Source organism: Megachile rotundata, chromosome 6 (assembly GCF_050947335.1).
Source record: "Megachile rotundata isolate GNS110a chromosome 6, iyMegRotu1, whole genome shotgun sequence".
Taxonomy (NCBI): Eukaryota; Metazoa; Arthropoda; class Insecta; order Hymenoptera; family Megachilidae; genus Megachile; species Megachile rotundata.
The window spans coordinates 18450144-18476886 of record NC_134988.1 but is presented as its reverse complement, the minus strand read 5'-3'; the positions used below and the strand labels follow the sequence as shown (position 1 = coordinate 18476886).

General features: G+C 41.5%; 4 protein-coding genes across 19 annotated transcripts in view; 2 read left to right on the top strand and 2 right to left on the bottom strand.

The window, feature by feature from the left end:
• Positions 1-16674: 16674 nt before the first annotated feature.
• Positions 16675-18246, top strand: Ppt2 (palmitoyl-protein thioesterase 2). Its single transcript, XM_003704265.3, has 4 exons — positions 16675-16966; positions 17095-17344; positions 17418-17536; positions 17613-18246. The coding sequence occupies exons 1-4, from the start codon at positions 16820-16822 to the stop codon at positions 17967-17969; spliced, it is 873 nt and encodes a 290-aa protein (XP_003704313.1). The 5' UTR covers positions 16675-16819; the 3' UTR covers positions 17970-18246.
• Positions 18247-18258: 12 nt separating this feature from the next.
• LOC100874849 (venom serine carboxypeptidase) lies at positions 18259-20021 on the bottom strand. Its single transcript, XM_003704266.3, has 2 exons — positions 19630-20021; positions 18259-19500 (listed from the first exon to the last, which is right to left on the bottom strand). The coding sequence occupies exons 1-2, from the start codon at positions 19912-19914 to the stop codon at positions 18382-18384; spliced, it is 1404 nt and encodes a 467-aa protein (XP_003704314.2). The 5' UTR covers positions 19915-20021; the 3' UTR covers positions 18259-18381.
• A 146-nt stretch (positions 20022-20167) lies between these two features.
• Positions 20168-22600, top strand: LOC105662715 (uncharacterized). Its single transcript, XM_012287357.2, has one exon. It carries the CDS (start codon positions 20657-20659, stop codon positions 21587-21589), a length of 933 nt encoding a protein of 310 aa, XP_012142747.1. The 5' UTR covers positions 20168-20656; the 3' UTR covers positions 21590-22600.
• A 57-nt stretch (positions 22601-22657) lies between these two features.
• The window catches only part of Piezo (piezo type mechanosensitive ion channel component), a 27048-nt gene continuing 22962 nt past the window's right edge, over positions 22658-26743 (bottom strand). For all 16 annotated transcript variants that reach the window (XM_076532704.1, XM_076532703.1, XM_076532708.1 and 13 more), the window contains 11 exons: positions 26561-26724; positions 26349-26492; positions 26124-26273; positions 25913-26060; positions 25634-25848; positions 25395-25553; positions 24793-25326; positions 24427-24722; positions 24104-24353; positions 23805-24032; positions 22658-23728 (listed from right to left, as the gene is read on the bottom strand). In XM_076532704.1, the coding sequence (XP_076388819.1) occupies positions 23623-23728; positions 23805-24032; positions 24104-24353; positions 24427-24722; positions 24793-25326; positions 25395-25553; positions 25634-25848; positions 25913-26060; positions 26124-26273; positions 26349-26492; positions 26561-26724 (2394 nt within the window). In that variant the 3' untranslated portion in view covers positions 22658-23622. The remainder of the gene's footprint in view (positions 23729-23804; positions 24033-24103; positions 24354-24426; positions 24723-24792; positions 25327-25394; positions 25554-25633; positions 25849-25912; positions 26061-26123; positions 26274-26348; positions 26493-26560; positions 26725-26743) is intronic.

Here is a 26743-nt window from a genome sequence, read left to right as displayed (position 1 = left end):
TCTATGGTTTCGTTTTGGCACGAAGCAGAGAGAATCCAGATTGAAATCGTTTGAATGGCAGTCTGCTAATCGAGGGGATCATAGAAGTTATTCGAAATTGATTTATTCGAACTTACCTTATTACCACCGCTGCTTTGATTCGGTACTATCTGCAACTTAGAATCTCTGTTTCCCTTTCTGTGGAAAAAGTTTAATTTCGTGCGATATCGTTTTACCGAAATGATCATTGTAATTGTAAACAATGTTGGCAAACTTAATAAGATAGTAGAGTACTGCATGACGCTCGGTTCAAAGCTTTACGAGCAGACGTCTGTGGCCTCCATAATCCGGAGAAGGGTTAATATTAGGAACGATCTCGAGATACGTCGCCGAGGATCTTGAACGTTTCGACAGGGGAGACAACGATTCACAATTGGCGATAGAGAGCGTTCCTCGTCCGCTCCTAAAACTTCGGGATTACGTCAGTGGCTGAACGAGACAGACGAGAGAGGCATATCCGGTTGGCTTAGATTGACTTGGCGCCAAGCGCTGCGCGTACGACTGCCGGAATTAAATGATTATTGGGTTATACCACGACGGTCGGAACGAACCGAACAAGGAGAACAACGACCAAGTGCTCGCGACGAGATAAAGAGAGAGAAGAGAAAAAAAAGAACAACGGACACGGAGTTAGTCGCCCGGTAGGAAGCCCGAAGTATAGCCCGCATCAGTTGGTCCGTCACCTAAAGACCCAATTCGACTGTTGGATCGCTTGGACTCGAGCAATGCCCATACAAACCAATTGAACGACAACCGACCCCCGTCGTGGCAAGAATTAGGAAACCGGGCAAAACGATTAATTTTTATAAGCGTACACGTCGCGACGCTCTATGTACGTTCGTGGAAACTCGCTGCCACGAAAACCTAATCCGCGTAAAGGTTAAACGAGATCAATTCAGGAAACTCGCTATCGGAAGTACTTTGACAGTAGTTGGTAATTTAGACAGATAAATTCGAAAGGATGAATGGTAAACCGAGCATCGTTGGATTCCCGAAAAATAAATCATCGACTCGCGTATCGACTATTCGCGGTCGAATCTTCCGGGGTGTATCTCTAACCGTGGATGAACTATCCATTCACGCACACGCGCCTAGCTAAGAGTGAAACAGATCAAACGCAGTTTTACCAAACGACTCCCTGCCTCATCTGAATTGATAATATCGACGTCAGCATATCAAAGAGTACCCTCTATTCCTGAGTAGCGTCTTCTGCGCCTACAGTGGTTCACATGAAACGAAAGCAACGCGGTGGAAACACCGCGGGACGTATTTAAAGCGAAAGACAACGGCAAAGAGCGGAAGGGAATTCGTTGGATTCAAATAAGATCCTCGGTAAGGATACGTGAACTTGTGGGAACCTAGACATCCCGTTGCCCTCGGGTTACGAACGTCGAAAGTTCTCTTTCGAATGATTTCAACCGTGAGATGATTCCAACTTCTCGCCATTTCACTCGTTATTTTATATCGACTATTTTTAAAAGACGAATTTCCGTTAAACGAATCGTTAAACGTTAGACAAATTTTTGATTTTTATCGATATTTATGGATACAGACGAGCAACGCGCTGCTTTGAAACTGGAGGAAAGGCGAGTTCGAGCAACGTGCTCGATATGATTTACCGTAATCGTGATAAAAAATTCATGAGGAAGCGGATGCGTGTACGAGCGACAGCTTGCTGGTAAGAGGGTTGTTGTTTATCCAAGTTTCGCCACAGAATCGGATGTTACAATCTCTGCCACCTAGCTGGCAGAACGCTTTCACTAAAATAACGTTATATTATCGGGTGACTGTGCCACCTGAGCCGCTAAAAGCGTCGGTCCCGACGCGGCCATAACGCGACCTGCTGATTCGAGATTTACTTGGTGCGTAAAATGGACCAACTGTTCGACTATGATTTCCGTTCGATCAACGTGTAATTCCAGAAATCGTATTGTCCAGCAGTTTAACATAATTTTGCTTCCGAACAATCGTTTAGGAACAACTTAACAAAAAAGCTAAACTCGGCGAATTAAATTAGTCACATTTCCAAAACGAGAAAGGAACAATTTCGTACTGTCATGAATAATGATCCGATATATTAGAATTTTTACGCCAATCGTGACACCGTTGAAACCAATCGTTCCAATTCTGGACAAGTCTCCAGGATGCACTTAACTCGGTCCGTGGCAATAAAAATTCAATTTCTTAAACGAGGAGGGAGAAAGATGCAGTCGAGGTTCGACAGCCGCGAAAACGGCGACGGTTAGAACATCGCGTCAATGAATCCGATTGATCGCAGATCAATGGGTCGTTGCCGCCGGACGATCGACTAATCTCGAGGGTCAAACGATGCCGGTCAAGTCGGACTTCCTTCGCCAGTTAACCTCGACGCTATTCTCAATCTCGACTCTGACTCATCCTCGTCATCATCATCATCGTCGTTGTCGTCGTCGTCGTCGTCGTCATCGTCATCATTGTCGACGTTATTGACTTTGCTCGTGTCTCTCCTTCTGTCCAGCAACCTCGTAAGAAAGAAGGCGCGTGTTCGTAACGTCACGATGATGTAATATATTCTTTAAACTGACCCTGGTGTTTTTCGTTACAATGTGCTCATCTTCGTTACAGCTTCGTTCCTCTTTGAAACGCTAACATTAGGTAGTAGAGATGCTCGAAATTCTGTTGCTCTTAGTTGATAATAATTGAAAGGCAAATATAAAATAATAAAGTAAAGAAACGTAACCGAATATCCAAAGCTGTGCAGTCCATGTCGCTTCTCCGTTTACGAAGATTCATGGAAACAAATCCCAGTGTCGTTTTCTCCGAGCATTATCCTCTATAATTCTTCGTTTCCTCGTCAAAGGTATCCAGGCAAAGGGCCAACATTAAACCAGCCACACTATGAAACCCTCTTTACTTCCGAGATGATACGTGGAATAGAATCAACGAACAAAGTCGTAAGCGACGTTGAAAGGGGGTGAGGAACAAAGGGGAGGTGATTCGAGGCTCGCCCATGTTTGCCGAGCAATCAAGCCCAATCATTAACCCCTGGAAACCATGGATGGATCGAACGTGTAGGCACACGTTATATGAATAAACTCTGGTATACGGTACGCTTGTTCGTCGTTTCTACAGAGAATATGTTGCGACGGCTCGTGGACAGGAAGTCCAGCTAATCAGGGGTAGTGAGTGGCAAACAGGGGCGCGGTTATGCCCGTCGGGGCTACCTAGTGTGTAGTACACCAGGGATTCGAGGACGAATCGTCGACGAAGACGGAAGAACGGCTCGTTTATCCACGGACGTATGTGTCTATCCACCGTAACGATCGACTAATTTAATTAGTCGTCGGTCTCTGATTAGTCCGGTAAGAAAAGAGCGTGTTCTTTCACCTAGATGGGAAACGGACACTCCTGACTTCCTTTTATCGTCCTATTAAACCGGTAGTTTATAAAGCATAATTTAAAAGCGCAAAACTTTCAGAAAAATGTATTCGTTCCTTCTCGATAGTATCGTCGATTTAAATATTTTCAATCGTTACCTACCACCAAAGAGTAGGAGAGATACTGAATTTTTCAATCCGAAAAGTCGAAATCTTTGTAAATTTCCAATAACTCCGAAAGACATTCGATCTGTTCGTTACTGGCCTAAATGGATCCAAACATCGTACAGCGAGGACTAAACCGTATCTACTTTGCCCTATTTTCGTCTCCGTTGGTTTTGCTCTTAATTAAATTTTTGTTCGTGCCTGGTACCTCGCGTGATAAAAAGTCGAAGGATAAAGAAATCATTCGAGAAATACGTACCGGACCGCTGAAAATGTCCTTCGTCGAAGAACGTTCCCAGCGTAATTTATTGGCGACAATTCGCGTTTAACGATTAATTCTCTCTCTGTTCCGCGACGAAAGAGAAAAACGATTGTTCCCCAAAAACGAAAGGTCGTGTGCGCGATAAATAATACCGGCGTTTCATAACCGTTGCTTTCGTTGAGCAAATGGAAGGGCACAAGTTATTATCCGGAGGGTTTCTTTTCTTTTTTATTCTCGACAAAGGGGACGTTGCGAAGAAGGATGAAAAAGTGGCGCGTTAGGAACCGCGAAGGATAATAATAAGGCTGGTAATTCGCACTTTGACGAGCCCTTACGCAACCCACGACTTAACTTTTCGAGCTTTCTTGTTCGTCGTCGGCAAGATGTCTCCCCAGTGTGCTCGGGACCGTCAATTAAAAAGCGAGCACCTGGACAAGGAGGGTCGAAACAGGCTTTGTACTCGGGAGAAGAAAAATCCTGACTGTGATTAGCTTTGATCACTCGTTTGATACAGATTTAATAGCGCAAATTGCTTTCGTTAAAATCTGCTCCTTGACTTATCATTTAGTGCGTATCTAAACTCGTCTACGTACACATAAAACTCGAGTGCAGAACGACGAAGAATCGTCCGTTCCCAACCATATCCGATTAATCGTTTCGTCGTTTCAATACCTTTTTTTAAATATCAATTAAACGGACGCGCGAAAACAAAGTGGATTTGTAGAAACGCACGAATGGGCAGGGACAACGAGTAATTTACGAATCTGGATGATTACTCGCGGGAACAGAAAGGGGCAGGAGGAATACGTGTGAACCGCTGAAGCGTCGACGTAAAAACGGTCGCGTTCAGCTAATTTAAACGAAATTGTCGGAATAAACGGAACTGCATGCATCCCGTCGCTCCAGATGTTTCGTAAATGAATCCTGCCGCGGCAACTACTCTCTAGTCTACCATGCTATCGTGCCTTGACTGCTAATTACTTCGCTCGACTCGTACCCAGGGAGCTGTAACAAGAAAAAAAGATAGTCTCTTATGAAAATATTACGACCACTTTATCGTTTCACTTTTCCTTATCCTCGTCACGAGCTTTTTCCCGTTATCAAATTCCAGTTACATGCACCAATATCTTGGTCCTGAAGGCCGACGAGTCTAATTCTGTAAGTATCGAAACGAAAAATTCTTCTTCGTCCGACTATCTTTCTCTCTTATCGATAAAAAGTATACATTCTTCTCTCTTGCCGCTGGATGAGAGGATTATAAACCGAGAAAGATATCGTGAATACGATTCTCGAGGAAACTCGAATGCATTCTTTGTTGTATCGACTCGTTACCTGAACAAACTTATCGGTAGCTCATGCTTTCCTTCGAGTGAATCGAATACGCCGCGAATGCAGTTGATGGATGCTTTTGTCGAAATTTCGTTAAAATCAATCACTACGCACGATATCTTATCCCGACAAGACCAATTAATTAAACGAGACAGTAGAGGAGACTCTGGTTGACCGTGTTATTGTCTGCCCACCTAATCTTCTGTCGTAATCTTCTGGTACCGAGGCAACGTGTCAAACTAGCATCTCATGTTATCAGTGTCATTCGTAATAATTCACAGAACTTCTTTAGCTTAATTTCGTTGCTTTTAACTGTTCGACCAAATTAAATTCGTTGGACAGATCAGCAATAATCCCAAATAGCGGTACACGTGTACAGGCTGTGGTTCCCTCGGAGACACTGGAAAGGATTCATTCTCTCGTAAACAGCGGAACAGTTTTCCCGCTTGGAATTCATGAGAAACAGTTTCTGCCCGCTTTTCGCTTATCCTTTGAACCTGAGAACGAGTACGAGGCGATATCTTGCCGTGGCCGGGAACAACGAGTGGACGGGGCTTAATTAAAACGAGGAACGAGCCGGTACGCTGCGTTATCATCGGCTACCGCATCGTATAACGTCGTGTTTCCATAATTCGCCCGAAAACCCAACCAGACACGGTGGTCAGCAACGGTGGTCAGCTACCGTTAGTGGACCATGGATCCCAACCACGGTTATTAACTGACCAGGATGAACGAGACACCGGGGACCCCGAGCGACCTGGTGAACACAAACTGTCGGATATAGACGAGCGACCTTCTCGAATTCTGTTGCAGAAAGGATTGATGAAACGAAACGTGGTTTTATGCACTATACACGAGGGATCGAGCATCAACGAAACTGCGAAACTGTTGTGCAGTAGCCTCTGGTTTCGGTCCAATAAGACTTTACAAGAAGGGGGAGTCGGAATGAAATCAATGATAATTCGAAAGGTCTTGAAATTGTATTGCGTATGATCGCGACCCCTCATCAGGCTATACAGAAGCAAGGAATGAAAAAAGCAGGGAGGGACAGACAAAGAAAGAGAACCGGTTGAGAGAAACCACCCCGAGCAAAGTCAACCGAGGATCTATCGTTCTCCAGGGAGTAACCGGATCGTGCAGGTCGGAGATAGAGAACGACTGACAAAAAAAGAAAGAAGGAAAGGTAGGAGAACTAGAGGAAAAGAGAGAGACAGAAAGGAGCAAGAGCGGTGGAATTGAATCGAATTGGACCAACGGCGCTAGCGTGTTCGCAGGCAGTTCGTCCAAGGATATTTGTGCCGCGTACGTAGGTACAAGAGCTTTGGAGACTCTGTTGTAGGGCGTAACGAGAACGAAGGACGAGGATATAAAGCAGTGAGAGTTGGTTGGGGCACGTGGTGCATGCGAGCGAGTATTAAGTCCACGTGGAAAGTCACGCTCGTCCCGAGAGAGCCGCAACCTGAAGATGGGTGCGACCGTTCCCTCGAGGAACTTCGCGCACATCCATCGGCTAATTGTTTAAAATCTGATCGTACCGGAGCGGTGGCAGGATTAATAAACCGGTGACGCAACTGCTCGGTGTCACGGATGCGTGATTTACTCGTGACTATCGATCCTACTTGACACAGTTTCTCTCGCGATCGATTAACCCTGTAACTACGGAAAACGTATGAGCGTACCGCGAGATGCAGGTTGAAAATTTCAACATCCGTTCGATATCTGTTGGTTGGAGTCGTCGTTTAGCATCGTCGACTCCACGCAGAAATCGGTAACCGCGAAAAGATCTATTCGACGGGGCGAGAGCGACGGAAGAAAGTACGCTCGAGATTTGCGCGAAGCGTGAATGGAAGAGGGCGTGGGAAACGGCGAACGCGGATAGTGTGGTGACTTGCGACCGGTCCGGTAATTGTCGTAATTGTGCCGAGTGATTCACACATCAGGATCGGCGGGGCCAGTCCGCCCGTGCTTGCGTGCCCGCGGCGACGCTCGCACGATATTTCGCGCACGCACACGCTCGCAAACGCGAGGAGCGCGAGCGCATCTGCGCGGGATTTCGGAAACAATTGCCGACAATTCTCGCCACTTGACTCGCGGCCAGCGATTGACGTGAGAATCCGCTTAGAACGGCCGTACAAACTCCGCTGCGGAGAGTATGAGGTCATCTTCATTAAATCGTTCTCCGCTTAATGACTGATCTAATTTTTTCTCTCCTCCCGGAGCGGCAGCCACTACCGACGGCGACGCACGAGACGCGACCATGCTTACCTTTTTTTTGCACTACCAGCGGACCACGATCTTCGAGGAAGAGAGAGTAATACCGTTCTTCACTTCCCACGTTCTTGTCGCTTAGAAACATGCTGGCTAGTTGCTTTTAATTACTGTATTTAGTAGGTATGATAATGGGATCATGTGCTGTTATTCTCGCTGTAGAATCCTGCACTCGCCATAAGAGGCGAGAAGCTGCCAAGCAAAAGGAATGTAGATCCGATTGGTTGCTGCTCGATGGACTTATTCGAAGATAATGATAAATAGGGCAGAACCTAACCGAAACGTGTCACTAGCCTTTCACCTCTATGGTCTCTCGTTAGCTTCTTATCTCTGCGCGGTACGTACATCGTTACGAGTTCCCGTACAACTAGAAGCTTTTGCAAATTGAAAAATAAATTTACGAAGAATGAAATGGCGCGTTAACTCGGGATCGAAGTATTGATTGGTAAAGTACCGTTCGTATCAGAACGCGAGAAAAACACGAGTTAGAATTAACGAGACGACTATGCATTCGCGTTGGAAGCTTCATTTGGCGCAATATCGATAGTTCCAGGTATGCCAGAGCCGCATACCTGGTATACATACCTGGTATTGCGGTGCGCCACCGTTAAAATACACGCATGGTATACGGGTCGGTGTGGTTCCAGCGAGGATGGCTCGTAAGAGGGTTGATAAGGCTATCGCGCGCATCGCCCCGCGCGTTTAGCATACATTTGAATAATGGGCAGGCCGGTAATCCTTTAAACCGTTGGGCCCTCATCCCGTAACTAGGTATCCTTTCATCTCTGAAGCTCGGAGCTCGTCCGAGGCTAACCGTCCTCCTTCTCCAACCACCCCTCGCGTTCAGAACCTTCCCTCCAGGGCTGACTGGCGGGGTTCGTCCTCTATTTCTCTCTTTCTCCTCGGTCGGCGTTTAAAGATATTTCGTTAAAATAACAGTCTCGGCTCGACTGTGAGTGTTAGCCTCTCTTACCCCTCTGGCTACCCTTATACGACCGGATGGCCGTGGCAAAAAGGGGGTGGCATTTGCAATGCAGAGGTTAAATGGCTGCGGGGGTCGGTCCAGGGCGGAAACGGGGGTGGAACGTTAGAGAGGGAAGATACCACGCAGCCACTGCACAGACTCGATTGGTTTTTTACTTGCCTCTCGAGCTCTGCTTCCCTCCTCTTGCTCTTTCGACCCTCTTGTTTTCTCTTCTCCTTTAACTTCTCCGTAGACTTCCTTCTCCCTTCTATTCTCCTATCTAACCGTCGTCTCTTTTTCCGTTTCATCGAGTCAGCCTTTTCGCGAGCGAATCGCGACCCACGGAGAACCAGCGAGGAAAAGAAACGAACGAAAGACTCGGCGAAACAGAGAGGATATTACCTTGGGAACAGAGGCGGTTGCCGGAGGTGGGCGAGATTAAACATTTATTTAAATGGCAGCCGCTTTGGTGCGCGACTAGCACGCATACCGTCAAGTATGTACACGCATTTAATATATGTTCTTTCCTTGCCATGTGTTTTTGTGCGCGTGTATTCGAACATTCAACGTTTTCGCGTCGAAAAGTACGGAGAGAATCGTGCTGGCGAACGATCGCGTGTGTCTGTGGGTTGAACGTGGGCGCGGATATTACGACTACACGGCCAGGCGGAAGGAGATTAGTTTGGTGGTTTTCAATCCCATTTTCATCGCGCTACCTACCACCCTTTTCGCGGTGGAACGATATCGTTGAAGCTTCATCGAGCCACCGTGATCGTCCACCGGCACGCGCGCAAATGGTTCGGGAATAAATCAAAGACGAATGTAGATGTTGGAGATGGAGTCTTCCAATCTTCCCTGAAAAAAAAAACGTCCGGAACAATTCGTAATATCGAGCGTTGCTTTTGCACGATGAAATATTAATTCTTCCCCTTCCATGTTGCCTTTATTTCGGTTGCGCGTACTTGGATTCGATGCAAGTTACAGCAGCTGGAGGTCGGGTTACGTTGTCTCTGATTGAGCCGAACAATCTCTGCCGACCTCGATGAAATCGTGACAATTGATAGTTGTACCGATACATTTGTCGAAGTGGGTCGGGCAATGACCAATGGTCTGATATTTGGCATCTCGCAATCTCGACGCACGATAGCATCTCGTACAGTGTCGTCCAAGTGGCAATCAAACGACGGCAATGATTTCGACGATGAAATATTATCGCGTAGATCCTCATCGATCTCATTACGGTAATTCGTCTTCGTCGTCGAAGTCAAGACGAATACTGATTTTTGCTGGTAGGCATTCCTCGTTCGTAAAACAAGATCGCGCTAATGGAGGTTTCGTGGACTCACGGATGTTTCCTTTATGCACGGCAACTCTCGGCACGCTGGGTATTACGGCGCTATAATGGTAATTCGCGGAGCCACTTTGCGGCTCGCATCCGTATCCGTTTCCGCAGACTTGACGCTCAGAAGGTCGAACTTCCTCGCTCTCGAACGTTGACAGCTTCAAGCGGAGTCGAGCAAATCCAATACATCCTTTCCCTTTCGAACTGTAGAATCCCATTAGACTCGAATGTCGATGGTACACGGGTATCGCGAAATCAACCCCCGTCAGGGCGAATCCAGCGAAGGAAATCAATCCACGTCCCACAGGAGCCGACATTTGACACCTTGCTACGCCGTGTCAGTGATTGGCTGATTATGATCTTGCTAATCCGGATCGCAGTCTGGTGGGTTTGGACCACCCTCGACGTGATTGCACGGTTCTAAAGCAAATATGTTCGACCACCCCTTGTCCCGCGTACGTATGTACTCCGTGCGACCCCAATTCTTCTCGTGCACTCGTGCAACGCGAATTACACGCGATTCCACTGGGCATTCGTCCACGACACGAACAAAAATCCCAGCTATTTCGACGGGGTAACGTTCGAAAAACTCGTTGATCATCGCGAACACGCGTGCGTGTAGCGTCTGCGATAAGAGATTACAAGAGCGGTTGGTGCTTTGTAGAAGAGTAAACGAGGGAACGAAACGAAGTCGAGCATCAACCGACGAAACGAGAAACAAAGCCAAACGAAAGATTGCTCGGAGAAAGTCGCAATCAAAATGCTAATCGTCGGGTACAAGGTGTAAGTCCATAGAAATTGGATGCGAGGGACTTAATATTACTCCGCGACTTGGATCGCTAAAGAGTATTACGGTGGGGATTATCGGGGTAAAGTGACACCCTTGCCCCCAGGGCTGCGGCGATGTACGGTGTGCAGTCTTAACAAAACACCGGGGGTTAGCCGAGCCTTCTGTAAATATTGTTACCGCCACCCCGTCGGCAATTTCGCCAGCCATATGTTAGACCACCGATGTCCTTTTTACCGTTTTCGAATCTGATTCACCCGACCGATTTTCGCGAGTACCGAAACCCGAACGAAACGAACAAGAGATCATCGAATCGCGTAATTGTATCGCAATTAATCCTGAAACGATCCGCGCGTTATTTCGAGAAATCAGATGCGAGCGACTCGAATAGCCACGATCGATGCCCGTTCGGTTAATATAAAACGAAATATAGAGCAATAAGTACGGGGTCAAAGAGGGTGAATCCCAAATTAGAAAGCGGAGAGCGCAGGACGAATTAGCATCGCTTTCAAGTCGCTTTCTAATCTCGGTAACTGGACAAATTGATATTGAATGACGAGTAACGAACGAGTAGACGAACCGAGCGACGATTCAAGTGGGTTTTGCGGGTACAAAGAAGGTTCTGAGTGACAGGGAGGGATGTCGGACGACGCCTGACATTGGTGACGACACGTGGCGCGGATTACGCGCATGTTACACGGCCAATTTCGGATATCCGATCGATACAATGGCTCAAAAACGATACTCGATTGCTAAATTAACCCTTGACGCATTAGTGCATCGACTACGATCGCTGATAGTTGGTGCGTCAAATTTTTTATAATCGAAAAAAATAATTAACGATAAAAGAGATAGATAGATTTTCAAGAAATATTCCTTCTCGAGCAGAATTCAAATTCGTAAAAATATTCTTTACACGAACAAGGATGGTTACGACAGATTTCAGGTGGTAGACGGCTACCTTTTCCACGCCCGTAGCTTTCGTAAACATAAATTCGCCATATATCCCGACGCCAGGATTTATTACCCATGAATCGAACCGAAGGGGGCGGTTTACAATGGGCTAGCAAATTGCGGACCGTTTATATCGATGGAGACGTTACAGCGGAGGAGTTTGCCAGTGCGAACGAACAAGTGTGAAATCAGGTGCATCCATAATGCAAAGGGGTGGATCGACGTACCGAAATTCACCCTGATGCGGTCGTATCGTGACCCCTTGGCACGGTGGAAATCAATTAGACACGCAGCGGAACGCTACATTTATTTTTGGACGTGACGAAACGCAGAATTGCTCGGAAATGTTGTCGTCTAATCACCTCGTAAAATACTACGATGTTTCACGTGTTCGCGCAAGATACGATTAAATAAAATAGCCGCACGAATAAACTATTGCTCCTTTTTATTAAACTACTTATATGATTTGACGATACAAAAGTATAGTAAAATAGCACTCGCGGTATATCAATTTGGAACTTAAATTTAATAAATGTGACAAGATGAATGTTTCATGAATTTTCTTAAAGCGAACAGAGTATAGTTGATACGGCTTAACGCTTGATTCAAGAGAGAGACAAAGAAAGTAAGAGAAAAGAGAAACTGAATGAAGCTCAAAGTCGTACCGATCGCAGAAAAGGTGAGAATGGTGACTCTAACTTGCTAAGAATTAAAGTGAACCGCTCGGGGGTAGCTAAGGGTCGTAGCCTCCGGCGATTATACTAATAGTCGGGGCGTAGACAAGCTGATAGGGTGAATAGGGGCACAGCTAAAGCTACTAATTGTTTTACACGACGAAACTTCGTTTGGTTAATTCCTGTACGCCTTAACGGGTTTACGCTTTCGTGAAAAATCCATGAAATTTAAATGTTGTACACTCTCTGTCGATGGAATCTGGATGCTTAGCGAAATAAACCTAATCCCGATTAAATCTTCGTGTCATTTATCCTTTATTTTAGCGATTATTCGAGCAAATTAAATTCATGACGTCATTCGTCGCTATCCCCCATAACACTCGGCTCGTTAAGTACGATAAAATGTTGAAAAATCCTCGAAAGGCGAACAAATAAAAATACCGATACACATTTTTCACGGCTATTTCTATCCAAGCAATCTTTCTGGGCATTCGATACTGTCGTACGGGAACAAAAAGTGCCATGTATCCAAACGATCGGTCCAAGAAGATGGTGCACCATCGATGCGGAAGAAAACTCGGCAACGTAAAGGCGAACAATGGTCTCCTTGCTGGCAGGTTGATCCCGCTTGAGTAATGTCGAAATCTGGGGCGTTCCTGGGAAAGGACACCTGACCTCTGCGTCCCTTTCGTCAGACACCACTGGACCCTCTTGAACGAGTCATTCCCACTTTTCCCGATAAGTATCCAACGCCGGATTAATGACACCGCGACGACGATAACAATCTACGAATTGTATCCGATACATTGTCACAATCAAGAAGGCGTTCGCATCTTTTTAATCTTCTTTGAAACGATATTGAAAGCTCAATAGCTCATGTTAAGTCCGCTGGTCTTTCGTCAACCGAACCGACTAAACGGATTAAGTTCTGGCCCCGCCAAACGATCAATTAAGTTGTATATTTTACCGAATGAATAATAAGTCCTCTCGTGACATTACGAAATCCTTTGAACGTTACTTCTTTTGTTTCTGCAACGCGTAAAGACGAAATTTATCTTAGATAGGAAAAAGGTAAAAGTGACATTGGAATTTTGTAATTTAACCAAAGTCCTGTTAAGAACGATATCGAATCGGTAATGTAATTTCGAAATCGTTCCAGCGTCACTCTTCCGTTTTCAAAACCGGTAAAGGTTCCATCAGGCTGGTACAGGGGATAAAGAGTAAAAAATATTGGAATTTCGACAGGACGTTGAAACGTTCGCTCTGGAGCAAACGGAAGCTGTTTGGGGATAGGCACGCGGTCGGGTAATGGAAAATGTGATAATTTAGTATGCACGGTGGAGTTTATTTGAATTTTATTGGCGGGCTCGCTGTCACGTGGGTCAACTCGTAGGAGTGGTGGTCGTGCCACAAGGGGGTCCCTCTTTCGCTTTATCGGATCGGGGGAGAGACGATGCTCCTCCCGTTTCCTCGTTTCCCCGAGGGGACACTTCCGTCCGACCAATATCGTTCTTCTCTCTCTCTGTCGACCTCCTCCGTCCCTTTTTCCTATCTTTCGCCCTCTCCTGGGCCGCTTCCAATATCTTTCTAAGTTCTCCGAGCCGGCCATGAATAAACTATTCCTCGACTTTGAATATCTGAACGTTTCGCGCGGGAATGGGACCGCCATCGAGGGACCAACCGCAGAAAGGACGAGAGAACATATCGATTGATCGACAGGATACGTGGAAGGGGTTGAAACCTTGCTTGTGTAGAGGGGTGAGATAGTCCAAGGTAGCGTTCTTCAATTTTTGGAAAATGGTACGAAGAAGAAGAATAGCGGTAGATCGTCTTGGGAGAACAACTTCCAATTCGAATACCAGCGAAACGTCTTTGGATACTTGCTTCATTTGCGTGGTTGTCAAACGATTCGTAAAATGTCTAATCGTTCGAGACAAAACGTCTGCAAAAGACGGTAACGCACAAATTATACTCGTAATTCGGTACTGCTTCTTCGATAAAAGGGAAAAATATTCAACGAACAAGTAGTTCCCCATTAAATTAAGATTAAAAGGTATGATTTTAAGCAGACTACCATTTGCGTAACTATTTTGACACCGAGGATGCAAACGTTGATCATAATCTACAAATTGATCCTTGTCTCCCCCGCTGATCACGGGACAATTAATTTTTCGTACCGGTGACGGTGATGAAATCAAGCAGTCAGCATAATGAGTAGCGTTGTCTGCCGTGCAATTCATCGGATGTCGTAAAACGAGAGGTGTGCAGAAGAGGGTAGGTGAACAAGGGCGAAGAGCGAAGGGGGTTGGCGAAGGATGGCACGGGGTTATTAATATTCAGAACGAGGAACAGGAGTCGGGAGCAGTGCCGAGTGACAAATACCTCGCGCCCGTCCCAACCCCGGAACGGCTCAACTCTGTAATTAACGCTAATCTCCCGGCCGTTCCTCCGACACCGTACCACCCACTTCGTCTTCTCTCCCGCCTCTGTACTTACCCGAGCCAGAGGGTGGCCTTAAACAGCCTCTCGAGTCGACTCACGGACCAAGAGGGATCTATGATTCCTCTCGACAACGAAGAAAAACCGCTCGCTTCGTCGATCGAACAACACATCTTGTGCAAACAAACGATTTTATCGATATCCCGATATAAGACCATTGCTTCTGCCGATTACCCTGATCCTTCTGTTTTAAGTTGAACAAAAGAGAAAAAAAGAAAGGCAGCCAGCATCCGAGTGCTGAAAAACATAAGTGGTTGCGGTTCCTGCATATTTTTGCAAACATTAATACATAGCGGTGTCGCTCGTTCATCACGCGTAGCGTGCATTTGAATTTACAAAACCGGAAGCTGAATTACTACGAGGGTAAATTATCACCGCAGGGACGACTACTTGGAACATTCTACTTCTCGGCACTGCGTTCCTCTATGAAATGAATTAATAATACTGTACGTTTTAAATTAATCACGAAGAATTAATAATACGCCCGATGTAATACCCGATCTTGAATTATAAAAGTATGGCAAGATTTAACGAAGAGTATATTCGGTGAAAATAAAGTCAGACGCTTGTTGAAATACGAGGGACAGATAGCAGCGTCCCTGCGAGGTCAAAGGACGAAGATTCCTTCATCCACTTCCTGCGATATGCTCGTAGCTGGTGGTTGCGCGCCTCGGTTAGCGCTTGGTGGACTAAAATAGCGAGTCAGCCGACCGCGAATATCCTTGATTAAACGCAAAAAAGCTCCGAGACCTAGGGCTCCTCGCGTTGCGCTCTGGTGTGGCGTGGCTGCGTTTTTTCGCCACCCTCCGCCATCACGATGGTCGGGTTTGAGTGTGGAATTGGATTGGCCGTCTTTCCTTCTCCGCTTTTCTCGTTCCCCTTTCGCTTCTTTTCCCTCTTTCAAGGAGAAAGAAACACTGGAAGCCTCAAAGCTTCTGGGGGACTCGAGTACAGCCAGCATGCGACATCAGAAATACGTAAGCACGTTCATTCCCAGGTATTCTTTCGGGTTAAATTGTTGTACGATGTTCTAATCTTTTAAGGGAAAAGAAGCACATCGTTTTTACCCAGTCAAATTTTATTCAAAATATGATCGATTTAAGAAATTTTACTGAAAGACCTTAACCACGTTATATTATGCCAGGCCATTAACATGTTCTTTTAGAAGAGACACTCGGTCTACTTTCCTCGTAACGTGCATGACTTGGCAACTTTGGAAGATTGAGTTAATAGACGTGTCCTTTAAAAAAGATCTTGTTGAATGCTTGAAAGGCACTTGGTATTCACGAAGAATTCACTGGACCGAGATAGATCTTCCGGAACACACATAAAATTGCAGCATATCATGCTAACAAAAGGATTCTATCTTTGTAAAGCCATGATAATCGAGGGCTAGGTTAGTCGAGACAATGCGACAAGTACCCTCCAAGCATGAGGCGTGAGTTTCGTATGCCAGCCAGGGGTGATGTCAGGATGCGGTGATATATGGTTGAAGTAAGCACGGGAAATGCCACGTGTCCAACTATATAGTTCCAAAAGGATTAGAAGCCCAATACATTCTGCGTCATGTTATTCGGAAACGCCATTGAATTCTTTCTGCTGCCGTTGACTCTGGTCTATCGATCAAATCTGACCATATCTGGTGGCTACACCTGCCTAATGAACGTAGACCAATAAAGTCAATTATCCTAATTGATTTTTTCGTTTTCTTAAATGTTCGAGTTTGAAACAGTAGTATAGTCTTGGAATTGCAAAACATTTGCATTTTCGTTAAGGTATTTATTTGCTCTGAGATTTACACAGTTTGCTCAGGACTATGGCAGCTACTTTTAATTATCAGCGCATAACGATGCACCGTAATCTTCTGTACGAATGGTAATGAAACACGCGCAGTGCCCATCGTCGATAAGGACAATTTCTTCATTTTCAATGATCGGGAATAAAGTTTAGTTTACTCTCACAAAATCGATTTTAAAGCATTACTCCTAACACGCGACTCAAAAGCAGTGCGACCAGAGCGATGCTCCAATCAAAGCTCACAGATCTGGACAAAGAAACAGCTGTTTCGTAGAGATATGACAGCTTGTCGTTCCAATGAAAAGCAGACATAAATTGGAAATGATACAGTGCTCTTGGAGCTAGCCAAGACTAGTATTGTTCGTACGTAGAAACGGGTACCAATGATCCTCCAAAATTATAATTTCTTCCTCGTTTCGCTTTTAACTGTGATTAATAATGTTGTTGAAAGTTATCGTGCCGTGGTCCTTATCCACGGAGTGCTCACTGGAAGCGATAGCATGGAACTTATTAGCAACAGAATTCAACAAGTAAGTAGCTCGAGTAAAAATATGATGCAGATGTCGCACCTATGTAAAATTGGCGGGTAAACATGATACGATAATTAAAATTTTTTGTGATCTGCTTTCAACGTACTTAACGTGATTCTCAACTTCAGATGCACCCTGGAACTCAGGTTTACAACACACCAAGGTATGCAGGATGGAGCAGCTTAGAGCCAATGTGGCGACAGGTAGAAGAGATAGGAATGGATGTTTTATCTATTGGTACTGCCTTTCCTGAAGGAATACATTTAATAGGATATAGCCAAGGTGGTTTATTGGCTAGAGCTATATTGCAACGGTTTCCCGATCATAATGTTAGAAACTTTATTTCACTGAGTTCACCACAAGCTGGACAATATGGAAGTAAGCGATAAAAGTGTCATCTGTACTAGGAAACAAAGGAATTACTCATTCAAATGATTTCTTTGCTTTATAGCACGTTTTCTACATTTATTTTTCAATAATTTAACGTGTGAAACTGCTTATGAACTTTTTTATTCGGAACTTGGACAACACACAAGCGTTGGAAACTACTGGAATGATCCACACCATCAGGTTAATTTTTTTTTTCTATTCTTTGTTCATTTAAAAGATTGATCATGTTTAAGAATATGGTTATTCTTTTGACTAGAAATTATATTACAAGTACAGCAAGTTTCTTCCGTACGTGAATAATGAAAAGAACACGACGGCAAAGTCGATAAACTTCAAGCGAGGTCTCACCAAATTAAAACGTATGATACTTGTCGGAGGTCCCGAAGATGGTGTCATCACCCCGTGGCAAAGCAGTCATTTTGCATATTATGACTCAAACGAAACTGTGATAGATATGCGTGATAGAGATATTTATAAGGACGATTTAATTGGATTGAAAACATTAGACAGCAGTGGTAGACTCACTCTTATCACAGTACCTAATGTTCCGCATTACGAATGGCATAAAAATATATCTATAGTAGATGATTATTTATTACCATATTTAGATTAGTATAGTACATTTTAAATTATTATATTTTAAAAAGAAAGTCAAAATAAGGAATTCCTGAATTACGACAATTCGTGATTGAAATTTTTTATATCAATCTTTTGGTATTTTGATGTCTTTCATAAAAAAATGAATGCATTGTATGTCTCAATTATTGTGAGAAATATACACTTTGTAATTTATAAATTACATAATGTATAAAAGATAGTTTAGTAATAAGATAATTGTACACATTTTTATGTATCAATAAATATTTACTACCTTTTTCATTATAAAATTACATATCAGCATCTGTGGTTTGGTAACATATCAGTTTTATTCGTTGATCTATAATTCAGGTTTACATTTCTTTTTACAACTATACGACTATAATAGGAATTATCACATATCTTGAAAAATTGATCAATGTAAGTACTTAGAAACTTTTATTGTGTGTAAAACGAGTAATGAGATCAAGAGCCCATTTAGGCTGATCTGCAGGAACCATGTGCCCAGCATTTCTTACCATAACTTCTGTTAAGTTATCAACAGTCTTTGAATAGCCAGCTAATTCATTGTCAACCCACCATTGTTTCCTTTGTGCTGTTTTATATTTCTCAGCACCAGGCCACTTTAACTGTTGCAAATAACTTTCTGTCAGTGGATATGCAACAATAATATCAAGTTGTCCATTATATATCAAAACTCTATAATGCTGTGTTAAATCTGATACAAGGACTGCCACAGATTTCATAACATCTGCTTTGAGATGCTGCTCCACCGTATCGTCTTCAACATGGAATGAACAATTACCAACATGTATTGCTTTCCTCACATCTGCTCTTTGAATCCATTCTGACATGTAGTCAGAATCATTTGAATCTTTGGTGTGCAAATAATTGAAATAATAATCAAATCCAGTTAAGTTTTTAAATAATGATGGATACCCGGTTAAATCACTGTTCAAGAGGTCATCAAATATATGGAAAGCTTCTACGTACTTTTCTTGTTTAATCAAATTTCTACCCTCATCTTCGTACTTATGAAACAACTCTCTTGCATTTGCATCAATTAATCCCAGTTGATACAAATAATCTCCATAGTGTAACTGATTTTCCGGATCAGTTAAACCATTCCCAATTGCTAAACCCTTCAAGTTTATCTTTGTTTCTGCTTTGATATTAAAATCCTTAATCGCGTGGGATACTGCAGGTACATACTTCCCAGCATAAGATTCACCGGTTACATAGAAGTCATTGTTCTGAAGCTCTGGGAACAACTTAAAGAATTGAACCAGTGCAGTATGAACATCCCTTCCTACGTGCGTTTCATTGGTAGCATATCCTCTATCATCATCGGTAAAACTATATCCAGTACCCACAGGATTATCAATATATATTAAATTGTGCGACTTGTTCCAAGAATATTTACGCATTGCCAAAGTTTTGTTGGCAGTTGCTATAAATGGACCATTTTCAGTAAATAAACCAAACATAGATGTAGCTCCTGGACCACCTTGTAGCCATAACATTACAGGAGCAGTTTTTGGATTATGCTATATAAAATTATAATTTTACTGATTAATCATTCTTTACAATTAAATTACACAACACATGACCAGAATGTCAAACAACTAAAGTTGTAAATGTTGTGTTAAAAAAAAATAAAGTATTCAATTACTTACCACAGCAGGGAAAAACCAAAAGAACATGTTCGAATTGTAATCTTTATTGACCGTTAGATAACCGGCATAACTGCTGACATCGTCCATTTCTTTATGCTGTACAAGAGATTTACTACGAGCCTCATCTATTTTACCACTTTCGATAAGCGGCGTCAAGAATAGTGGTTTTCCAGGATCTTCTTCGTCGGGTAGATTATACTTTTTGAGTTTAGGATATACATTTATGAATCCGCTTACTAATGAAATAAAGAGAGCAATTTGTAAGATTAACACGAGCTTCTTCATCGTGTTTCCAATTATAAGCAACCACCTCTATCGCAACTACTTTCAAATCAACCACAAGATAGAAACGTAATTGTCGCGGAGAAACGAAAAACGAATCTTTATATAGCGGCGCGTCATTGCTGCCAATATAACAGATCAAAGATTAACGATGTATATATATATATAAAACTAAAATAATGTTTAACAATAGGAACAAAAGAAAAGTTATCGCTGCAAAACATTTTTAAAATAAGATCTATTATTTCCTTTAATTTTTAAATGAAACTGTATAGGAAACAGTGACCAATTTGAGAGATCGACGAACTGATCATCGTAGGTGGCGTTCAAACGCAATAACGAATTTGAAACAGCTGATAGTATCTAACAACGTAATTTAAATCGGGCATATATTTATGTTCACGTCCGGTAATTTGATCGAAGGTTACTGATATATTACTATTTTTTTGCTGCAACATGTTGTAGACAATTGTGTTGTAGTAAATAAAGTGTTGCACTTCTTTTGGTTAAGTGGTGCGAATTATTCGTATTTATTAATTTTTTTACAATGAATCTTCCAAATAAAATTTTATAGTAACATCTTTTGGTGTTCATTGTGACTTAAGAATTCACGACATCCATTTAAAATTAAGGAATTGAAAAACCAATTTCTTTTTTGTTTTAAGAGTTCCTGAAAGAGTACTATTCATATACACATGAAAAATTTGTTTCCTACATATTGTTAAGCTAATATATACTGTTAAAAATGAATGACTCTTTCCTAGAAGATTTAGAATTAGTATCAGCTGATGTTAAAACTGTGAATGCTTATCCTGTTGATCGGCATGTAACAACAAGAACTGCAACGTCTTCCCCATTACACTCAGCACAGAATAAAGGGGAAAATGTGCACCATAGAAATGAACCACTTGCTCTTGAGAAGCAACAATCTGGTAAGGAGTTAAATGTTAAAGATTGTAGAAAGTTGTCTGAATTGGATACAAGAAAGCATCAGACAAAGATAAAAGTGTCTGAAAGGAAGGAAAGACCTGTTGAAGGCAAATTAAAACCAATTGAGAACAGAGTAAAAAGTGATGCTAAAGAACATGAAGTTAAAGACGATGTTAAGACAAAGTTGAGGGAAACAAGAGTTAAAATTTCTGAAAATAAAATTGTTGGTAAAGACCGAACTAGGCGTTCTGGTAGTTGTAAAGAAAACAATCAGATGCCAGATGCATCTGTTAAAGAAAACAATCGGCCTGATTATTCTAAAGAAAGCACTTCTCAAACAGAAGTTACTAAAGAGAAAGGAAAGAGTTATGATGCCCCAAAGAGGCCAGATTTTAAAGAAAGCGATCCTGTTGCTTTTCTTAATGCTATTAAGGACATAGTAAGTCTCTGCACCAAACAGGAAAGTACAAAAATTTTAAGAGCAATGCAAGAATTACATTTTAATTCTCAAGCGAATCTCATCAAGCATTTACTGTCTCAAACAGAAGACATTGTCAGTGAAATACATCCTAGCAAAGATTCAACCAGAGTACGTAGTTTGATTGAACAAAATGAGAGACTACAAGAGGATATTGCTATCTTGCAAAAGCGGAATGAAGAGTTACAGAAGAAGTTGGAAGAGTTTGAATTTATCAAGCAAGAAAATATTGCTTTAAAACTGAAATATAAAGAATTGTCCAAACAATAGCAAAAATGTATATTGCTGTGATTCTAGGTGCTTAGAATTTGTTGATGAACATGTATCCATTCCATTCCACTGTTACACTTTGATTAACATTAATTATTAATATATTATATGTTTATGTATTTATGATACACTAACGCGAGGAGAATATAAAGATCTGTATTTTGTGAAATTCAGGTTTTATGTATACTTTGCAAACTTTAATGCATCATAAATGTGTAAACATTCACGATTTAGTTGTTAACATCAAGTATGGAAATCTAATACAGTCTTGTATAATTTGTAAAATATAACGGGTGTTAAAAATTTACGAAATTAAACGTAATTCGATCACGTATGTATCACGCCTATCGTTAGTCGCGATAAAAAATAGCTGTCTCAATCGTGGGATTTCCTTGTTCTTGAAATACATTTATTTATATCAGGCGACAGCAAACAAACAGTTGATGGAAATTATTTAATGAATTTCAATTGAAATTACGACGAGATAAGGCAATTTACTTGATTAGAACAAGCTGATTGTTACTTAAACGTAAGGTTTAATTAATTGGATTATAATCATGTCTCGTTAGATCTGTCAGAAATATGTTGATAGACGTCTGAAAAGTTCGACGATCTCTCCGTTATCGTTGAAAATGATACAAGAATTGCCTTTCCGTTCTTACTTATTGATAATAACTGATATCATAGCGAGAGATAATTGTTCACGCGTGTTTTAACTCTACTACGTTTTCACAACTCATATCTAAAGAAAAGCGATGATATATACGTTAACGTTAATAAAATGCTATATTTTTTAACTTTTTACCAATATGTACTTCTAACTCGTAAAGAGGTTTGAAGAGTTAACATTTGGATACATATATTAGTCCTCCTTAAAATGAGCTTCATATAATATTTTGTTACGCGTTAATTTAAGAACGATATATTCATGGAATTGAATGGTAACAACTGGTGTACCTTTTTCTGTAAAAGAAAAAAAAAAATGGCCAATAAAGCAGTTTATATTTAAAAGAGTAACTTACGTCTTCCCCTGAAAAAAATTAATCTGGGAATGAAAATTACTCGATGTCCATTCGAAACATGATTTATATTTGAAGATATCTTTAAAAGGCATATCAAGGCGACATGATACAATGTTTCGACGAAAACGCGCATCGTATAATATATATTTACAAACAATGATAGTCATCGTGAAATCTTCACTTCGGACATAAATAATATATAAAATACGCTCAAGGCTTGACCCAATCGGCCATATTTGCTATTCGTGAATGATAACGATGTGTACTAATGATTAGAAAAAGGTATAAAAAGGAACGAAAAATATTGCTAACGGCAGTTTTCAGCAAACATGTTTATCGGGTACAAATGCAATCTGAAATGGAATTATGCTCGAAACGTGCATGGATTTCGGTGTGGACGTAAAGTATAAATAAATTATAGATAAAACGAGAACAGCTTCCATATGGTACGATAAATGATCCGCATACGTGTAAAACGTATAAAGCACTTGTTCTGAAATTGTGTTATTGATATTCCATGATCACAATAGTGTTCTTATATTATGATATATTGTGCTATTTAAGCGAATCTTTTATAAATAAATATTAAAGTAAAAATTTCACTTAAATCTATGACCACGAAATAAAAAATCTTACTAGAACATATTCTAGTATTCTTTTCGAATTTTCAAATCTCTTTCCTTATTATTCCTTAATCTTGTTTCGCCTTCCCTTCTGACTTTTGTATGTACATGTACATAATATTGATGTTTGAAGATAGAAACGATCTCTTCATTCATCAATCTCTTCATTATTCAAACAGTAAACAGCACGATAATAGATTCCTGAGCTTTCTTTCTAATTTCCAGAACACTCGTTGCGTCACTGTTTAAGTTCGTTAAACTATTGTCGGCATAAAAAGGATCCATAATGTATATCTACGTTCAAAGAAACCTTGGCCAAAATACTAACTCGATTTAAAAAATTCTTGAAGAGTATTGTTCACTGGTAATATTTCGCTTTTGAAAAAACTTATTCGCGACGAGAAACTTCTCGAGATTCTCCTCTCCCCTCTTCCTCTACTTCATCTTGATCTTCATTATCGGTCCGCTCTCCTTCTTCAGGAGGTCTTGTCCACCTGATAAAAATACCATATATTTAGCACGATTGAAATTTAATAATCTGATAATAATAATAATCTTGACAGTACTAACCTGATTAACGTCTCTGGCGATCTGTAGAGGAATATTAATTTGGCAAACAAGTCCTCTTCGAGACACAATTCACCACTTTCACGGACCAAATAAATGTCCAAACACAATCGAAGGATCCTATCTACGTAGGGCAAGTCATCGAACATGATCTTTGGTGCCATATCACTGACTATCTTTCTCATCATCTGACTTATCACGATAACCGCGGTGGTATACAAACCTAAGATTCTATTGAATTATACATGAATTAATGATCGTTTCGTCGTGAAAAGTTACGAATAATTATTCCACAAACGTACCCTAATCCACTAATGAAGCTCAATCCCTCAGGGAACGTTTTATCGTTGAACAAGAACATCATGATGTATTTGCAACTATTTAAAGGTATATTTTCTAACAATTGTTCATACAATGGATCGTTGCAAGCTTCTCTAACGACCCACCATTTTTCGTGCGCACAGCATTCAGAATCGGTGGACAGTTGAAGGCTAATATTTCTATAAAGATAACTGTCGTCTGTTACTTCCTCATTTTCGTCGCGTCGCAATCCTAAAAAGTCATTTAACATTTTATACTCGAGTCGTACCGATGACTACTTGTTTTTTGCAGGAACGTAACTTACTTAAATGCATCAATTGAGGAACCACGTCAGTGTTGCGACCAGTTACCTTTAAGAATTTTGGAAAAGCGTTTGGCAATATGATAGTACCGTTATGTATAGTCGATTTCTCAGGCGATAACATATCGGCTAACTTTCTTCTTACAGGATTGAATTCATCATTAATAAACGGAAGTAATTTTATGTCACGAGTTTTCGTCGTTATACCAGTGGCGTCTTTGGCATCTGTCTTTCGTGACACTGTCCATTCCACGTGAACGACGACAGTGGTACTGTTGTTTTCTAATTCTGCTATTAGTCTAACGTAAAACAAAAATTACAAATTTGTTTCACTTAGACATAGTTGATACGACAGACAATAAAACATACCTTTCTAAATCTGGCGGAGATATACTCCACAATTTTCTAGAAAATCCGCTCAGTCTGATCGCAGCGACGTCAGAATGAACATAATTCTCTAAGAAAGTAACCGCAGGTCTATCCCTCGCGTACAAATTTGTTAATCTTTTATACTCTGCTTCGTTGTATTCGATGATAGAGCCGCTTTGAGCAGACATGGCGTAAATAGGTTCATATGGACCGATTCTAATTTTCATCGAGACATCGTAAGGCAAGTTTGAAACACCAACCGTGCCACCAAGTGCAAACAAAAGCAATGGGAACCATATCAACCCAATCATGAGGAACAGAGCACCACCACCTACTAAGTATTTGCTCATTTGCTGTTTCTTAACGCCTCGTGGCTGCGGGAAATCTGCTTCTACGCCTCGCATACACTTGATTTGATAAATGCTGGCGAATATATCTTCCATTTTGAACCAGTCCATAATGGCCATGGATGTGTCTGTCCAAATCCAATCCATAACAGCTCTCAGCTCGAACAAGAAAGGAACCAGCATGAATCTGTTTTTAAAATGAAAATTAGACTGTCGCTCAATATACGATCTAAAGATGAATTTAAATGTTCTAACCCTTTAAACAAGACGTAGTTCACGATACTGTAATCTTTGCAGAGGAAGTTACCGAGTATACGCGTTGGATAGCCCTGTCGTAACTGATACGCAGCCAATAGAAGATAGAAACACTTCACCATGTACCAAATTTGTGGTGGAAGCTTCTCATTAAATTGTCTATAATTACAGACGACTTTAAATACAAAAATTGTTATAGTCTTGATTATAATTTAGAGACAGCTGAGGATTAATCATACCGTTCCGTAACACTTGGCAAAATGAAGAACATCCAAATGTGAACACCAAATATTAAGCAGTATTGAAAGATTAGTTTTCCCAGGATAGACTTTCTCAAGAATAAAGCTCTATCGATAACAATCAGCGCAAATTGCAATAATAACATTAACAAGAAAGGCATAGGTACTCGATTTTCCTGTAAATAGGCCGTCACACCGCCATCGCCTTGTTGAGTCTAAAAATATGCGATAATTGATATCTATTCCCTGTGAAAAGGCTCGTAAAAGAATATTCCTTACTCCAAATGCAGAGAATCCAAAAATGAGTAGCAAAAAGTTGAAGAAATCGCAGAGAAACATGTACGCATACACATTGGTTTTCTCTTTGCCGGACGTACTGAGAATCATGCGGAAAAAGTGTTTCGTCGGTTCCATATATTTGTTAACGCTGAAAACGAGTCGCACAATGTAATCAAATATACAAACGTTCAATGAATCGTAATCGACTCACGTCATATCCATAGTTTTCTGGAATGTTTCATCCGTTTCTTCGCCCTGAATCGCGACAAGTCTTTCATTCTCATCGTGCGTTTCTAGATTTTCGCCCTCACCACGGATATGCAAGGTCCTTCCTGCAGGTGTTTTTATATTGGTACCATCCCTGAAGAAATAAACTCAAAACATCTAACATCTAAATAAACAAATCATTGAAAATAATAAAACGTTTCAGGCATACTCTGTTTCGTTTCGTAACACAGTTTCCCCTTGCCCTCTATCTTCAGGAGGAGGTTTAGACGCGACTATAGTTAAACTCGAGGGTATAATTTTCCTTGGTTTAAGCGTCGGCGCGGTCCACTGTCCCAACGACTTCAGCATAAACCTGACAAATAATGCTTTTGCTGTAATTCCATCCCATAATACCGATTGCAAAAAACGGTCATGATGTACCTGTGGAAGAATACCATAAGGAGCAACAATAGATCCCATAAGGCGTAATCAGGTTTTCGTTCAACTCCCATGATTCTGGGTGTAAAGAGAGGATTATTCGGTGCGGCGTCTCGATTCCAGGGTAACAGTTCCAATTGGAAAATGCATTTTACGATGACAATTACCTGTATTAATTATTTAATG

Bases quoted from the DNA above. Each gene is read 5' to 3' on its own strand.
- LOC100874849 (XM_003704266.3), bottom strand. From the start codon at position 19,914: ATGAAGAAGCTCGTGTTAATCTTACAAATTGCTCTCTTTATTTCATTA. The intron at 19,501-19,629 runs GTAAGTAATTGA...AATTTTATATAG, and splicing joins TTTGGTTTTTCCCTGCTGTG to CATAATCCAAAAACTGCTCC.
- LOC105662715 (XM_012287357.2), top strand. From the start codon at position 20,657: ATGAATGACTCTTTCCTAGAAGATTTAGAATTAGTATCAGCTGATGTT.
- Ppt2 (XM_003704265.3), top strand. From the start codon at position 16,820: ATGATCCTCCAAAATTATAATTTCTTCCTCGTTTCGCTTTTAACTGTG. The intron at 16,967-17,094 runs GTAAGTAGCTCG...TCTCAACTTCAG, and splicing joins TTAGCAACAGAATTCAACAA to ATGCACCCTGGAACTCAGGT. The intron at 17,345-17,417 runs GTAAGCGATAAA...TTTGCTTTATAG, and splicing joins ACAAGCTGGACAATATGGAA to CACGTTTTCTACATTTATTT.